General features: G+C 36.4%; 3 protein-coding genes across 5 annotated transcripts; 2 read left to right on the top strand and 1 right to left on the bottom strand.

Annotated features, from left to right (window-relative positions):
• Positions 1–2663: 2663 nt before the first annotated feature.
• On the top strand, positions 2664–5801 carry LOC125190263 (probable transcription factor GLK1). Its single transcript, XM_048087520.1, has 6 exons — positions 2664–3305; positions 3599–3739; positions 4041–4367; positions 4448–4495; positions 4587–4718; positions 5377–5801. Exons 1-6 carry the CDS (start codon positions 2889–2891, stop codon positions 5524–5526), a joined length of 1215 nt encoding a protein of 404 aa, XP_047943477.1. The 5' UTR covers positions 2664–2888; the 3' UTR covers positions 5527–5801.
• A 179-nt stretch (positions 5802–5980) lies between these two features.
• LOC125188220 lies at positions 5981–6682 on the bottom strand. The gene is made up of 2 exons (XM_048084982.1): positions 6295–6682; positions 5981–6174 (listed from the first exon to the last, which is right to left on the bottom strand). Exons 1-2 carry the CDS (start codon positions 6680–6682, stop codon positions 5981–5983), a joined length of 582 nt encoding a protein of 193 aa, XP_047940939.1.
• Positions 6683–9804: 3122 nt separating this feature from the next.
• LOC125189142 (glutamate--cysteine ligase, chloroplastic-like) lies at positions 9805–16693 on the top strand. 3 transcript variants are annotated; one of them, XM_048086378.1, is made up of 17 exons: positions 9809–9968; positions 10633–10958; positions 11246–11396; positions 11661–11768; positions 12339–12431; positions 13515–13598; positions 13678–13746; positions 13813–13883; positions 13998–14066; positions 14404–14497; positions 14592–14681; positions 14764–14844; positions 15196–15288; positions 15774–15854; positions 16014–16083; positions 16229–16319; positions 16401–16693. In XM_048086378.1, the coding sequence occupies exons 2-16, from the start codon at positions 10642–10644 to the stop codon at positions 16315–16317; spliced, it is 1560 nt and encodes a 519-aa protein (XP_047942335.1). In that variant the 5' UTR covers positions 9809–9968; positions 10633–10641; the 3' UTR covers positions 16318–16319; positions 16401–16693. The 3 variants fall into 3 exon arrangements, 2 of the variants coding, with proteins under 2 accessions (XP_047942335.1, XP_047942336.1); XM_048086379.1 differs by having other exon boundaries at positions 9809–9977; XR_007170830.1 differs by lacking the exons at positions 16229–16319; positions 16401–16693 and having other exon boundaries at positions 9805–9968; positions 15771–15854; positions 16014–16068.
• Positions 16694–16791: the final 98 nt, after the last annotated feature.

Below are 16791 nucleotides of genomic sequence, written 5' to 3'. Positions count from 1 at the left end.
TTTATATATTAGTTTTATAATAAAATGTGAGTAGAAATGATGAGTTAGTGGAAGATGAGGTCAACTACCAAAAATGGTAAAAGTGAAATGAGACAAATTTTGGGGGACGGACGGAAATGAAAAAATAGGACGAATTTTGGTGGACGAAGGTAGAAATAGCTAGCTAGTACTCCCTCCGTCCCCCATTAAGATTCACACTTTTCCATTTCGTCCGTCCCCATTAAGAGTCACACTTCATTTTTACCATAAATAGTAAGTAGGTCTCACATTCCACTAACTCAATTCACTCACATTTTATTATAAAACCAATATAAAAAAATGAGTCTTACATTCCACTAACTTTTTCAACCAACTTTTCTTTACATTTCTTAAAACTCGTGCCCGGTCAAAGTGTGACTCTTAATCGGGGACGGAGGAAGTACTATATATTATTCATTATATCCAATCAACATTCAATATATTTCAATACTTCATTTCATATATAGCATTTGATATTTGACTATTCCATAAGTAATATAGTAGTATAATTTAAAGTTTTTATTTGTTATAATAAATATTAACTGTGATACATTATACTAATATAAATATGCTTATAGCAAATATTATTAAAAGAGAATTTTTTTATGTAGCCTAAAGTAGTTTGCCAGTCACAAGTAACAGCGTGCCGTTTGGTAGATAGATAGGATAAGATTAACGTCAATTTTTTCCATTTGAGTGAGTTTCAACCACATTTAATTTCAAGATTAAAGTCAGGTTTATGTCATGTCACTGTGCATTAACCCTTTTAATCTTTTTCCCGATTTTTCACAAAAATAATGGGACAATTAGACATCCCAAATAAGATAACAAAGGGGATAAGGGCCCATATATTAATTATTATGGCTTTATTTGAAGTCAATTATGGGATAATGAATAAAACTTTCTATTACACCAAACAAGGTTCTTCGCTTTCGTGGGCACCTCTCTATCGCTGTTGAATAATCGTCTTATAAAAAAAATATTCTTTTAATAGGTGTTTATATCATTATTTGTATAGTTTTATTTTTGTAGGATAGTTATCATAAATTTCTTGTCAATTTCATAATTTTTTAAATTTGAATATAAAATTTTTCAATATTAAAATAAAAAATAATGTAACAATAATATCATATTTGATTGTCACATTAATTTTGATTTTACTCATTGTAGGATAATTGTGAAAAAATTGAAATTTAATTTTAATTTAAAAAATTATGAGAAAAAATCAAACATAAAAAATGTCCCTTAATAAAAACCAAGTATATAGGAGTATCATTTTATGTTGTCCACAAATTTATTAATATTTTATTATTGAGCATACATCTGCATGTAACTAATAAAAATTCAGAAAAATTTGTCCATTCTATTATAAAGATTTATATACATGCAATATGCTATATAATATGTTAAATCAACTATAGTATGGGTGAATTAAATATTATAGAAATGATTATCGAATTTCGTAGACATGCATATACTAACGTGGAGCTCATCCGACTTCAAGTTTTGATTATATTTTATTCGATTTTCCGAATGTGAATATGATTAATTTGTAGAAATATAATCACCTTGCTCACAAAAGTATGGGCAAAAGTTGGTGGCATTTACAGGAACCCTACCCTTTCTTGCACTTTCCAACATTGGGACAAAGTTCGTATATCTTCTTACTCAAATGATTTGATGGAAATGCTTATTAAATAACATATATGTTGGACTTTCATTCATTCCACACAATAAAATAAATCAGTAAATAGTTTATATAGTTTAAAATTAAGCTTGAGTCCGAATGAATCATGTACTAAATGACAATATATTCATCAATTGGGTAGTGATAAAATGTAAACTCATATATTGTACAAACTCCAAAACACGGTATCAACACAATGTCAACACAGTATAAAATTTTAAGATTTTGATATCAACACAATGTCAGCACAACACAGCATCAACCATTAGCATTGTGTTGACATATTTTGTTGCTATTATTTGATCATCTGTTGACATTTTCTAACGATCCAGATCATAATTTAAAATTTGTACAATATTTAGAGTTTGTATTTGTCACGTTCCTTGATCAATGAATACAGTTGACTAATTGACCAAACTCTATTTATGAAATTAGGCTGATTGACCAAACCAACAAATTAATTACTCCATTTAGTGACCAATTATACAAAAAAGGAATATACTAGGATTACTTAACCCTAATTTCAACACGTCAAACATTGCAAATTTGCAACACTTATCCATAGTTTCCTCCTCAGTTGTCTTTGTGATGCAATTTCGTTGTGTTCTATAGTACGATTAACTGAAAAACGATTACTCGTTTTGATGTATAGTTGGAGATGGTCGTATACAACGTGACCGTGTCTACGTTACTATTGTACACAGATAAGATCCCTATCATTTTACTGTACAACAGATATACATTAGCTAATACTATAACATATCATTGCCTCTCTCTTTCAACTCACGAGCAAACGCTTTACACTCTCACACAGATTTTTTTCAAACTTCAAAAAAAGGCCATCCACAAACCCTCACACATACACACACATACGTACAACGTACATGTTGGAAAACATTATACATATATGTATATAATACACATAAAACCAAAAAAACAATAGCATAAAAACAAACTGTGCTTGAGAGCCAAATTGTGGTGGACATCTCATTCCTCCCCCTCTCTCTCTACTGGCAAAAATTTGCACTGCTTCAGATTCAAATTCGATAAATTTTCAATCGACGAAAATCGTGTAAGCTCAGCTCCTGCCAAAGCTTACATCACAACCAATCCAATCCCAACGCATATTTACCGATTGCGCGAAAATTAAGCGAGAACGAGACGCTAACCGATCGGATTAGTAATGCTGGCTGTGTCGCCGCTGAGGAAGCATACGAATGAGAGGGAAGGCGAGATGGAAGCCTTCTCGATCGACGAGAGCGAGTTTCCGGACTTCTCCGGCGGAAATCTGCTCGACAGCATTGACTTCGACGATCTCTTCCTCGGCATCAGCGACGGCGACGTCCTGCCGGATCTGGAGATGGATCCGGAGCTCCTCGCGGAGTTCTCCGCCGGCTCGAGCGAGGAATCGGAGGCGAAGGCGGCGGCGATCGACAAATCCGACGACGAGAACACCTCGGAGAAGATGACTCCTCCTCCTCCTCCGGCGGCGGCGAAGGCGGAGGAGGAAGCTGTGGCGAATATCGATAATCCGTTGAAGGAGACTGAGAGAGGAAGGAAATCGATCTCTCAATCCAAAAACGGGAAGAGGAAAGTTAAGGTAATTAATCGTGATTAATCATAGCTAGGGTTTATCCGAATTTGAATTTTTCCCCCAAAATTTCTCTCTCATATTTATGACTCTCCCGCGATTCATGGGAAAGGATACATATATGCATATATATATATATATATATATATATATATATATATATATATATATATATAGGTCACGTGAATCTGTGTGTGCAAATTGCAATCCAATCTCCTCCTATGAAATGTAGTTTTCAAAATTAATGAAACCTTAGCCAGAATGTGTGTGTGTTTACCAAATTAAATGAATTTTTGGTGTAGGTGGATTGGACGCCAGAGCTTCACCGGAGATTCGTGCAGGCGGTGGAGCAGCTCGGGGTTGACAAAGCCGTTCCCTCGAGAATTCTCGAGCTCATGGGAATCGATTGTCTCACTCGTCACAATATTGCTAGTCATCTTCAAGTATGTTTATTTATATTTATGGTTAAGTAATCAAATTTTACTAAGTCTGATTAATTTTGGTTTTGGAGAAATTTGGACCCATTATTGTTGTTTTCAGTACTTCTGCATAATAGTATCAGTATTTCTGCACTTGTCTGCAAATATTTGTCTTTTAGAAATTTGGACAGTTTTATTTCTTTATGAAGTTTGTCACATATTTTGCTAAATTTTTTTATTCCGATTTTGCTTCCCTTTATTCTTTCTCCTTCAAATAGTATTATCATAAAATATAATCTAATGGAATAATGGATGGGCTATGCAGAAATACAGGTCCCACCGGAAGCACTTGCTAGCGCGGGAAGCCGAGGCGGCGAGCTGGAGCCAGAGGCGACAGGTGTATGCTGCCGCCTCTGGCGGGAAGAGAGAGCATGTGAGCCCTTGGATTGCACCAACGATGGGGTTTCCGCCGGTGAATCCAATGCCTCATTTTAGACCCCTACATGTGTGGGGCCACCCATCCGTCGACCAATCAGGGATGCCCATGTGGCCAAAGCATATAACCCCTCCGCCACCGCCACCGCATGGTTGGCATCCGGCACCGCCGCCGCCGGCTGACCATCCGTTTTGGCTACCCCACCACCACAACCATGTAAGTTTGTCACATGCAATCTTCAATTAGCCTCGTGCAATTAATTGATTAGTCAAGGACTCATCTTATGTGTTATGTAGGTGCCTACTCAGGGTACGCCTTGCTTCCCGCCGCATCTGCAGCCCACGGTAATATTGAATTTTCGGTATACTGTAATTTAATCTGTATGTTGTATGAATAAATAGATTATAATTTTATGGGTTTTGCAATATTTCACAGAGGTTTCCAACTCCGGCGGTTGCAGGCATACCGCCGCCCCCTGCCATGTACAAAGTGGAGCAGGGCGGCATCGGCAGCCCGATGCCTCCACCGGGGCAAACACTTCCGCAACCCCCTTCCGACATTCATCCGGTGAGCCTCTTTTCTTATATATTTTCTTTTTCTACTTATAAGTATACATTCTAAAAAAATAGTACTAGTAGGTCATTTTCTATTTGTCCACGCCTTTCAAATTTTGAATTATAAATCACAAAATTTCAAAAACTCTCAATTGTCACATTTAACCGAATTTGTGTTATTTTTTACTTTCTTATGCTCAAAATAAGGTATTTTAGTCGCGGGCGTCGTCAATTAATACACATATGCATCGCTATTCATCCAAATCACCCAAAATGTTATACGTGTACACCAATTTAACATCGTATTTGCCCGGCAGTATGTCGTGAGACGATTTAGAATTTTTAAAAACTTTGTTCTTTGTCATTCCAATTTTGAAATAAGCGGGACAGACCAGTATTTACATAAATTCGTGATTTTACAAACAATTAAATTATATATCTACAAATTTTATAGTTCTAATACTACTATTTAGGATAAACTTTTTTCATAGTGAGACAATTAAGTGTGTATGGACCATGTATAGAGAGATAAGACGATGCAATTAAGCAGCATGTGACGATAGAAAAATCTCTTTGTTTTTAACATAGCAAACAAATCTAATTTACAAAAAAAAATAGTTTGATTTATTGTGGTTAATAGTATATCTAAATAAAAATCATGGTGGGTGCAGTCGAAGGAGAGCGTGGACGCGGCGATAGGAGACGTGCTGTCGAAGCCGTGGCTGCCGCTGCCGCTGGGGCTGAAGCCGCCGTCCGTGGACAGCGTGGTGGTGGAGCTGCAGCGGCAAGGGGTGCCCAAAGTGCCCCCGGCTTGCGGCTGAGCTCCGCCGCCGATATAGTTCTTGGGAGTTTTCGACCAAGGAAAAACCAATTCGACGACATTTCAACTTTTCTGAATTAATTGTTCTTACTTATTGCTTCGTGTACAAGATGAGGATGGTGAAGCTTTGGACTTGATTAACTTTTTGTAATGTGAATTATCTTATGATCATCATAAATATATAGAGAATTTAGAGCATCCACAATGGATGCCCTAGTGCATGCCCCAGTGAGAGCCCTAGTGGTTGTCACGTCAGCATGCCTTATCTTTCTGCAATGGTGGAGCCCTAGTGCATGCCCTATCTATTATCCATTTCTCATTTCAATTTTAATTTTAATTTTTTTTATGTTTACCAATTATAAATAGCAAAATTAGACTTCTAAATTAAAGAACTAGAAAAAAACATACATTACTTAATTTTTTTCTAAAAAAAGTTACAATAAAGAGGCACAATTTCAACGACCACTACGTGTCCAAACTTCTTCAATCATGTCGTTCATGAGATCAAGATGAGCTTGTTGGTTGCACATGCTCTCCTGAGCTTGTAATCTCTCGCTGAGTCCATAGGGTAAACCTCGAATGACCGGCGGGGCTGCATAACCTGCGCTCGGAGCGGCTTCATCGTCGGACCACTGGCTAGCTGCACGACCTTCATCGTGAATAATCATGTTGTGCAAGATGATGCATGCGTACATGACATTGGCGATATGATGCCTTTACCAGGAACAAGCCGGGCCTTTCACTATTCCCCAACGCGCTTGAAGCACACCGAATCCTCGCTCCACGTCCTTCCGTGAAGCCTCCTGCTTTGCCGCAAAAAACTCTCTCCTCGCACCCGTTGGGCAGGAGATCGTCTTCAAGAAAACTGGCCATCTCGGGTAAATGTCGTCGGCTAAGTAGTACCCCATATGATGATGTCGTCTGTTGGCAGTGAAGCTGATAACCGGACCGTTGCCATTGCATTGCTCGGTGAAGAGACTGGACGAGTTCAACACATTGATGTCGTTGTTGGACCCCGTCACGCCAAAGTGAGCATGCCAAATCCAAAGACTGTGGTCAACGATTACTTCAAGGATCATCGTCGGGTGGGTACCCTTATACCCACTGGTGAATTGGCCTCTCCACGCTGCAGGACAATTCTTCCACTCCCAGTGCATACAATCAATACTCCCTAACATTCCAGGAAAGCCGTGCACCGTATCGTGCATCGGTATCAGAGTCCTGGCAGTCTTGGGCATTCGGCTTGCGCATATATGTGGCGCCAAAGGCGTCAATAATGCCCGCACAAAAATTTACCAGACACTCCCGGCCAGTTGTAACCCCGACGTGAAGATACTCGTCGAACATGTCCGCCGTAGTGCCGTATGCCAACTGACGAAGCGCAACCGTGCACTTCGTCAGCAAGGATGGACCCTTTCTGTGGGCCGCATCTTCCCGCCACTGGAAGTACTCGTCGCGCGCCTCCAACGCGTGAACAATCTGGAGAAACAGCTCTCGCCGCATCCTAAACCGTCGGCGAAAAACCGGCGCGCCCCACCGGGGATGTTCGGCGAAGTAGTCCTCGAACAGACGTTGATGAGCTAGGACATGCTCTTGACGGACGGATGTCCGTCGGCGGATGGGCCTCGGGACCTGCTCTTGGGCCTGTTGTTCGGCTTGCTCTTGCTCATGTATTGCACGAATACCGGCGAGAATCTGGTTCCCGAAAGCAAACATTGCGCGTTCCATAGACCGACCAATATCTTCCCCGGGAAACATTTTGGAAAAGTGAGTGAAAGAGATATTGCAATGGAGAGAGATGTGTGAGAGTTGTGTGAAAAATGAGTGAAATTAAGGTATATTTATAGAATTGAAAAAGAAAAAAAATATACAAAAACGCGTTGATCGGGCCAACGCGTGATCGGGCGCGCCTCTGCAATGGGCGCCCGATCTCACGCCCGATCGATCGGGCTCGCGATCGATCGCGCTCGGGCGTGACCGGGGCTTGCAATGGATGCCCGACCACGCCCGAGCCCGATCTCGGCTGATCGGGCGCGCGATCGGGCATCCATTGTGAATGCTCTTACACGGATGAACTTTCGATTTAAACATGACTCCATTCTATGTTGGGAAGTATTTATTTTTCGGCATAAAATTTTATGAGTTTTATGGTGATTGTTGACTATATATGTTTTAAGTATGGAAATCAAATAAAAAAGTTTTTTATGAATTCGGACAAAGTTACTCCCGGAGTAAATGCGATCAATGTGATCTTATTATGCATTAATCAAGATTCGTGTCAAAATTACAATTTATTAATATTAAGGTGGTATTCGGTTTACAAGATAAAAAATAGCAAGATACAATTTAGGATTGAGTTGTGAGATTATTGTAGTCAAAGAGGGTTAGCTATGGTTAATTATCCCATGATTATCCATCTAGGATTGAGTTGTGGAGTTGAATCTCATGAACAAAATTTGATCTCGAATACAATCTTACAAACCGAACCCCCCTAAGTTGATGGTCCCATTAGATTTTCTATATGTATTTTGCACCATTATAGTTTATACATTAGGTAGGTAGCTAGAGATTAAATTAAATAATGTGTTTTTTGTTAGTAACAAGTGATGCAAAAGATAGTGGTAAAAGATGAAGTACTACTATCAATCAGATATTTACCTTTTGATTTAAATCAAACTATATATATATATATATATATGTGCATGCAAAGAGTGAAACAATGATTAATTATTAACATGCTTCCTCCATCTTATCTAAATAGGCAATTTTTCTTTTTATATAGTCTCATGAAAATAATTTATATCTATTTACAGAAATATCTTATCCTTTAATTCTTTCACTTTATTATTTATGAGTCTCATCAATCTAGTACATTATTTTAACTTCATTTTTTTTTATTTTACTTTACTAATGATCATGCATTAAAATCATCATCTACTAGCCTATTTCTTTAGTATCAAATTAAAAAAAAAAAATACTATACTCCATATAGGATTGATAGTCAAACAATGAATCGATGATTGCAATGTGAATAAGACACTTTATTTAATTTTGTATTTAAACTGATTGTATATATAATGATATCTGATTAGATCAAAAGTTTGGTAGGATACATAATCATCTATTTTAGAGTTATATAAGCAAAAATAACTTAAAATATTATATTTTTATCATATTTTATTAGAGTTATATAAGCAAAAATAACTTAAAATATTATGTTTTTATCATATTTTATTTATTTGTCTTACCTATATCAAACTGCCCCATAATATAAATACATATATTCGTAATAATGTTTTAAATATTTTTGGCTGCATTAATAAAAAATTTCTTTGGCCGGTGTAAGAATGGTGGGGAGACATAGACACCGTTACTAGGATATGAAGTGATTAAATGTAAATAATTAAGTTTTTTTTATCAATAAGTAGACACCGTTATAAGTTACGATCTTAATTTATCTTCCCTCATTCTCTCCACCAAAATTATTTAGAGGCAAACCTAAATTAGTAATCTATTGCTCTATTTTAATAATACTAAAAGTAGTTTAAAATCTAAATATTTTAAAAATTTACAAATTTGAAATCTAAAAAATACCTACTACTGTACTCCTATAATTTTTTTTTTAGTTTCTATTCTTGGAGGCGTGTGGACAGTCATGAGTATCGCTGTTTTTTATATTGTTCGTAAAATTCCATCCTGGATGAGTTATCATCCCTACCAAATATGTCATTACAAAATAAATTCAAAATAAGAGCAGGTCATTTCTTATAAAGAAAAAATGAAAAATAACTAATACTCCAGTAAATAATTACTTAATTAGCTAGGCAAACTGGAAAAGTCAAAAAAATGAGGGGAAAAAGGATTGACGACATTAACCATATAGCTCTAACATTTTATACTCATATAATTTTGTCAACGATATAACTCTTTGTTCCCTTTAAAAATACAATACGCAGTCAAATATTATACAAATTCTAAACTAAATGACAAAATTACAACAACAAAAAATATTAACAAAATTTTAACACTATGTCAACACATTATCAACGGTTGACACTGTGTTAATATTTTTCTTTGCTAGTATTTTATATCTATTGATATTTTCTAACTGTCCAAATTATAGTTTGCCGTTTCTATAATATTTAGAGTTTGAATTTAATCACCTCCTAAAAACTAATATAGTTTTTTTTATAAGAGAAGTTTATTTTATAAAAAGTTTTATTTATAGAAAGTAGAATTTCATTTATAAACTTACAAAATTTTTTATGACAAATGAAATGGACCACAGCAAAAAGAGTGAACGGCGCCGCACATTATAGTAGCCCCATCGCCTTCTTTCCCTCTTTCGTTCAGGTTTCTGCTCACCAAATCCTACTGTTCAATCGCGCCATTTTCCTGCTGTGACTTGTGCTTCTGATTCTGCTTATTTGAGGTCGATTAAAGGTAGATAAGGTATCGAGTTTGTTTCGTTACTGTTGAGTGTTACTGTTACTGATTGTGCTTTTTTTTTTTCTTCGGATTTTTCTGGCGTTGGTTTCTACGCCATGGATTCTGTGTGTTTCTCGATTTAAATATTAATTTACACTAGTTTAAGTTTCTCCTACTTGTGGATTATTCTCAATTGTTTAATTAGTTAACGGAAATAAGTGAGCTGCTGAGAATTTGTAATTCAAGTCCGATGTTATAATTGTTGGTGAATTGTGTGTGTGTATCTGCGTTAACATATGTGCACCAGCTAAAAAATTGTGTGAAGTTTCTGATTATGGAAAAAAATGTGGAACATACACTGAAACAGGGTTAATCTGAGCATCAGCATGTTTAGAATTTTGATGATCATTCCGCTACTGCCTCTCCGGCTCATAAGATAATATTTTGCACCGTTACCATGAGAATCAGTATTGCTTTGATTTGCAGGTTTTGCATACTTAGTTTGAAAATTGAATGAATGATATAATTGGCACTGATTTGCGTAATTGAATGAATTTTTTCATGACAAAAATGTCGAGAACGCGTGTTGTTGGATATTTTGTTATGTGCCAGTGTGTTGATTTGATTGTGAGAACATTTTTCTTAAGCCCAATATTGGTTCTTTGGTGTTTTTATGCAGGTGCTAGTCATGGCATTGATGTCCCATCCTGGGTCATCTCACAGCATTCATTCCAGGATTATACAGTGTAAAATTAGGCAAAATGGAGTTAATAGCTTTGCCAACACAGTTGACTCGGCCAGAATGCGGTCCCCTTATTGGAGTTCCCTGAAGGTGAAACCAAGCTCAAGTTCCATAGGCATTGGACTGGGAAGCAGGCATGGGCGCCAGGTAACTGTTGCTGCAAGTCCTCCTACAGAAGATGCTGTTATCTCGACCGAGCCACTTACAAAGGAAGATCTCGTAGGTTACCTTGCTTCGGGTTGCAAACCCAAGGAAAACTGGAGGTTGAAGTTATAGCTTTTCTTAGTACTAAGATTTTGATTGCATCTTGTTCTTACAAAAGTATTCTCCAGTTTCAATATGTACCGATGTGCTTCTAGAGTTGCTATTCAGCATTTCGTGTTGTTCCAAACACCAGTACTTTTTTTGTTTATTTGAATTTTATGGATGGATTTTGCTTCATTATGAGAATCCAACTTCTAGTTAACATAGTATGATTATGCATACTTTATTTGTTTTATTTTAATAAAATCTGATAATTGATGAAGCCATATATCATTCTTTTGTACAGGATAGGCACTGAACATGAAAAATTTGGGTTTGAGATCGGAACATTAAACCCCATGAAATATGAACAGATAGCAGAGCTTCTTAACGGTATATCTGAGAGATTTGACTGGGATAAAATAATGGAAGGTGAAAACATTATTGGACTCAAACAGGTACGTTATTTATTTCTTCAATTCCCAAAAAAATATGTGGTCGTTCCTAAATAATCTGTCTACGCTATGCACACTGGTTTCCATGTAAAATTAGGCAATTACTAATACATATTAATTGCTAAACTCCTATTCTATCAGGACACATATTGCCTGACTTAATTCCAAGTTAATGATTAAGTTAATTAGAACAACACTATTCTCGTATCTGAATTCTATGATGCTAAGGACACACTTAAAATTGTTTAAGTTTTTAATAACTGGCAGAATAATCAAAGTATCTCGCTGGAGCCTGGTGGCCAATTTGAGCTTAGTGGTGCACCCCTTGAAACTCTGCACCAAACTTGTGCTGAAGTCAATTCTCATCTCTATCAGGTTAGTAGTTCTGTTTTGTGGTACAAAGTTTGAGGAATCTAGTGTTTTTGGTAATCTGTTTCTTACACGGAAGTTTCATTTGTTTGTTTGTTTTCTGATATGCTTTGGCCTGGATGAACATATGATTGTCTCTTGTTACCTCAACTGCATTAAAAGAGGAACCATAGTTTTGCACATATTGACTTCTTTAACTTGAAAAGTTATTTCATCTGATAAATATGTTCCTTTTAGATGTAATGACAAACCAGAATTAGTGGGAATGATATTGGCTAGAATCGATTTCTATCACGAAATCATATGTTTTTTTTATCATATTATAAAAAGATTTATTCAGAATCGCAATGCGCCTTAAATGAGAGAAGCTTTCCTCAGAAGTATAGTTCAGCCCATGGGCCCTTTAAATTAGGTGCCTTTATTTCATGCATGATGCATATGATCGAATTTTGCGAAGAACCTCCCGATGCCCAGTCCATTGAATTTGCAGAAATTCTCTTTAAAAATCTGAATTCAAGGGATAATAATCAGTTCAATGAAATACACTGGATGATATAAGTTTAATGAAATGCTCAGGTTAAGGCTGTTGCAGAAGAAATGGGGATTGGATTTCTAGGAATTGGCTTCCAGCCCAAATGGAGACGTGAAGACATACCAATAATGCCCAAGGTAACATCACTTGCACTCATATATTTAAATTTCAAAATATCTTGAGGCTGAAATTTCTAGGAATAAGAAACTTAATCATCTACTCTCTACATATAATGCAAGTTATAACACGTTTGACAATACTCTTGATGATAATGTTATGATGCCATATGCACAACTCTTGAATGCTAATGTCAAAATTTCAAAGAGTGCCCACAGCATGACAGCATATCCCCATCTCATTTCCTGAGAAGGTTGTGATTGAAATTTGAAAGATAATGTCTCTGCATGATGGCTTGAAAATTGAGCAAATGTGTCAAATAGTTATTGTGCCATTCTCTTGAATGCTAATGACAAACTTTCAGACAATGCCCACAGCATGACAGCATATCTCCATCTCATTTTCTGAGAAGGTTGCGATTGAAATTTGAAAGATAATGTCTCTGCATGATGGCTTGAGAATTGAGCAAATGTGTCAAATAGTTATTGTGCCATTCTCTGCTCAGGGATTAAGAAATTGTTCTTGAAACATAGTATAAGATATTGATACTAGAGGCAAAATTTAGAATAGAGAAACAGATAGAAAATTTAAATAGGTGAAAGAAGGTAAAAATGGATTACTTAAATGAAGGGAATTTATGCGTCTTCAAGTCAAACTTGTCTATATATATGTTGAAACAAAATTGGTGCATAACTTGTAGTCTTGACTATCTAAAAGTGCTATTACTCACTTATTATTAGCTAGATACCTATAGAATAGATAGAAACCATGTTGGGGAATTGAGTTGTAGATTTGGACACAGTTAGACAACTACTATGTCTGGCATGTTCTCATCGCGGTTCTAACTGATCGTACGTAGAATTTCCAATTTTCACTGCACACTGATCTTTTAATTTTCTTGAGATGTTTCAATCAATTGTACATATCTTAATTCCGGATTGTTTTTTCTCATATGTTTTGAGATATTGTATTTCATCATGGCATATATGTTTCCTTAGTTATGGTATAATGTATTGCATATTGTCCTTTCCATGTTTGTACAAGTTTTAATTCTTATATTGTTGAATTTCTATCTATACTGCTGACAACATAACTATTCTCAGGGAAGATATGTAATCATGAAAAATTACATGCCCAAAGTTGGGTCGCTGGGACTTGATATGATGTTTAGAACATGTACTGTCCAGGTGAGGAGTAATGCTGAATTTTAAGTTGGATGTCAATATACTATGTTCAGTCTTCCATTTCTCACTTTGTCTTATATAGGTGAACCTGGATTTTGATTCCGAAGCTGATATGATAAAGAAATTCCGGGCTGGTCTTGCCTTACAGCCTGTAAGTTGACATTACTCTTTTGATGGAAATAATTAATGTATTGGATCTAATGTTTTTATTAAATAGATAGCTACGGCATTGTTTGCAAATTCACCATTCACTGAAGGGAAACCAAACGGATATCTTAGCATGAGAAGGTAGTTATGATGTCCCATGATTAAAATAGTTCTGTTTTTTACTGCCCTGAGTTATATGTAATTGATATTGGCTTTTAATAAGTTGTTGACATGATAATTCATGTTTCTGCACAGCCAAATATGGACAGATACTGACAATGACCGGTCTGGAATGCTTCCTTTTGTCTTTGATGACTCCTTTGGGTAAGTCCTCTACAGTACTATTTCTAAATAGCCTGTGTGTTTGTGTTAGCAGGTGTACGAGTTTTGTCACATCTCCCAGAATAATCTCTCTTTAACTTTTGATTTTTGGCATGTATATGTTGATAATAGAAAGATACAAATCTAACTAATCATAGCAACTAAACACAATGTAATAAAAAAGCTCAAAGTAGATGTTTCCTTTTGACATTCCTCATATGAAGTTTTCTTATTCTGTTACTAAATCATAAAGAACTTTGAGGCACCTATGATTTTATTTTCATATGTTAATGGACTGTTTGTATGATTGTATTTAGTGCGAATTTGTTTGCTGGCATAGGTTTGAACAATATGTAGAGTATGCTCTTGACGTCCCAATGTACTTTGTCTATCGGAAGAAAAAGTATATAGATTGTGCTGGAATGTCCTTCCGGGTATTTACCTCCACCCGATTCTTTCTATTTAGATTATTTCCTGTAATTCTGCTGGGCATGACATGACTGTTATTCTCTTATAAATCTTCTGCAGGACTTTTTGGCTGGGAAACTTCCTTCTCTTCCAGGTGAATATCCAACTCTCAACGACTGGGAGAATCATTTAACAACAATATTTCCGGAGGTTCGTATTGTGAATGATTAAGCAAAAATGGTTGGCAGTTATCTTCCCCGCTTTACTAATATCAGTTATTATCTTTCCCCAGGTTAGGCTTAAAAGATACTTGGAGATGAGGGGTGCTGACGGAGGACCTTGGAGGCGGCTATGTGCACTACCTGCATTTTGGGTGCATTCTCTTAATCTGCATAGTATTTTATCTTGTTCTTTGTTTATGTGGTTTATCTGCTTGCGTTTATCAAACTATGAAAATGAGAACATAAATATTTTTAGGATTTATAAAGAAAAATAATTGGTGCTGCATGTGCCTTAAGCATGACACTTCTCGAGCTCTTCATATATTGAAGGACAAGGGTGGTAGGGTTGATAAGGAATGTGATATAGTGAGAACAAGCCTAGACATAGCTGCATGTTCATAAAATAGAAGATGAACTGATTCAAGATTCTGAATTTGCTAAGTCTTTATTCAGGTTTTTGACCTCTGAATTTGGTTTGCTATACTAAGATTACTGTGTTTCAGGTTGGTCTCTTGTATGACAATGATTCTCTGCAAAATGTTCTGGACATGATAGCAGATTGGACACTCGAGGAAAGAGAGATGCTTAGAAATAAGGTAACATCCTCACTCTTTAATGTCTTAAGAAACGGATATCCAAGAGGTCTTGATCGTATGTCTTTGCTAATTGAAAACTATTGGTTCATTTACTATGAATATTTTAAAAGATTTCTGCACGTCCCAGAGGTGATGTAGGTGCTTTTACTTTGGTTTATCTTGCTGAGAATCAATGTTATTCCAAAATAACTTCTTTCCAGTTGACTTGAGATATCTTCACAAAATTAGTTAATGTTGGGTAGAACAATCATTTGGTGAGACAAAATTTAGTCTGCTTCGACAAACCAAAGAAGATTTGTGATGAAATAATGGGCAGAGCCACAGAAAACTAATCAGCGTGTTACCTTCCTTCTCTGTAATTTCTAATTTATGTCTCTTGCATCTTCCAATACACACACTCTTTAATATATCCCAACCTTTAGAACTTGCGAAATTCATTTATAGCTAGCCATGAAGATCCCTTTTAATCTAAAATTTTGTAGTAGGTCCCAAAGGAGGGGCTGAAGACGCCATTTCGTGATGGCTTGCTGAAGCATGTCGCGCAAGAAGTTCTCAAAATTTCCAAGGTGACTTCATTAACAGTAATCCTGTTTTGTCTTGCTCTGTCCTGGTTTCCTATGATTTTTACGTAATAGCTTTCACTCAATTACTGTGACAAGGCTAGGTTAAGCGGTCTTGCTATTTCTGTGTCTACTGTTCATCTTTCGTTGTGTTCTTTCTCATAGGATGGCTTGGAAAGAAGAGGCTTCAAGGAGGCTGGATTCTTAAATGAACTGACGGAAGTCGTTAATACAGGTGAGCACCGACCATCAAACTGCTACTAGTTTCTTTTCATGCATAAGTTCTCGGAATCTTGTCAAATTTGTTTCTCATCTTAATCGACTTCCTTTTAATACTATGATTTTGGCTTGATGTTTTTTTGTGAAAATTCGTAATACAGGCATAACTCCAGCGGAAAAGCTCCTCGCTCTGTACCACGGGAAGTGGGGACGAAGTGTCGATCCTGTATTTGAGGAGCTGCTCTACTAGAGGTTGTTTGAGAAATGAATGCTAAGCATGCTTGATTTTATTTCATTTTGTTATTATTGACATTTTCCATTCTTTTTTTCAAGATTGGAGCAGGTCAGTTTGATAGTATCAAAGCTTGGGGAGCAAAATAATGAGTTGTAAGTTTTTTTTCAAGAGGATTCAATAATGGTTCCCCTTAGTCGAGGAAGTTTCGGTTACGACATGTTTCAATACGGTTATGAAGACATTTCATGTTTACTCTTTTCTGTACGAGTCTTACATTGCAGTTGCGATTCGCAAACTAGATGAGAGATATTGATTTGTAAATTGTATTAAGAAAATTGTAAACCGGGTTTACAATTTTCCGGGTTCAAGAAAATCGACATGTTATGATGCAGTGTGATGGATATTGCCGCTCCTTGTTCGCATTCATGCATCTGAAGTGATTCGAACTCCCAATCTATTGTGACCCGAGTCTATGCAACTTTATTTTTC

The sequence above is a fragment of the Salvia hispanica genome, chromosome 5 (genome assembly GCF_023119035.1).
Source record: "Salvia hispanica cultivar TCC Black 2014 chromosome 5, UniMelb_Shisp_WGS_1.0, whole genome shotgun sequence".
NCBI classification, from domain to species: Eukaryota; Viridiplantae; Streptophyta; class Magnoliopsida; order Lamiales; family Lamiaceae; genus Salvia; species Salvia hispanica.
This window is presented reverse-complemented; position numbering and strand designations above follow the sequence as displayed.

Bases quoted from the DNA above. Each gene is read 5' to 3' on its own strand.
- LOC125188220 (XM_048084982.1), bottom strand. From the start codon at position 6,682: ATGCACTGGGAGTGGAAGAATTGTCCTGCAGCGTGGAGAGGCCAATTC. The intron at 6,175-6,294 runs GTGTGCTTCAAG...TTCACGATGAAG, and splicing joins GGACGTGGAGCGAGGATTCG to GTCGTGCAGCTAGCCAGTGG.
- LOC125190263 (XM_048087520.1), top strand. From the start codon at position 2,889: ATGCTGGCTGTGTCGCCGCTGAGGAAGCATACGAATGAGAGGGAAGGC. The intron at 3,740-4,040 runs GTATGTTTATTT...TGGGCTATGCAG, and splicing joins ATATTGCTAGTCATCTTCAA to AAATACAGGTCCCACCGGAA. The intron at 4,496-4,586 runs GTAATATTGAAT...AATATTTCACAG, and splicing joins CGCCGCATCTGCAGCCCACG to AGGTTTCCAACTCCGGCGGT.
- LOC125189142 (XM_048086378.1), top strand. From the start codon at position 10,642: ATGGCATTGATGTCCCATCCTGGGTCATCTCACAGCATTCATTCCAGG. The intron at 13,747-13,812 runs GTAAGTTGACAT...TTTATTAAATAG, and splicing joins CTGGTCTTGCCTTACAGCCT to ATAGCTACGGCATTGTTTGC. The intron at 13,884-13,997 runs GTAGTTATGATG...GTTTCTGCACAG, and splicing joins GGATATCTTAGCATGAGAAG to CCAAATATGGACAGATACTG.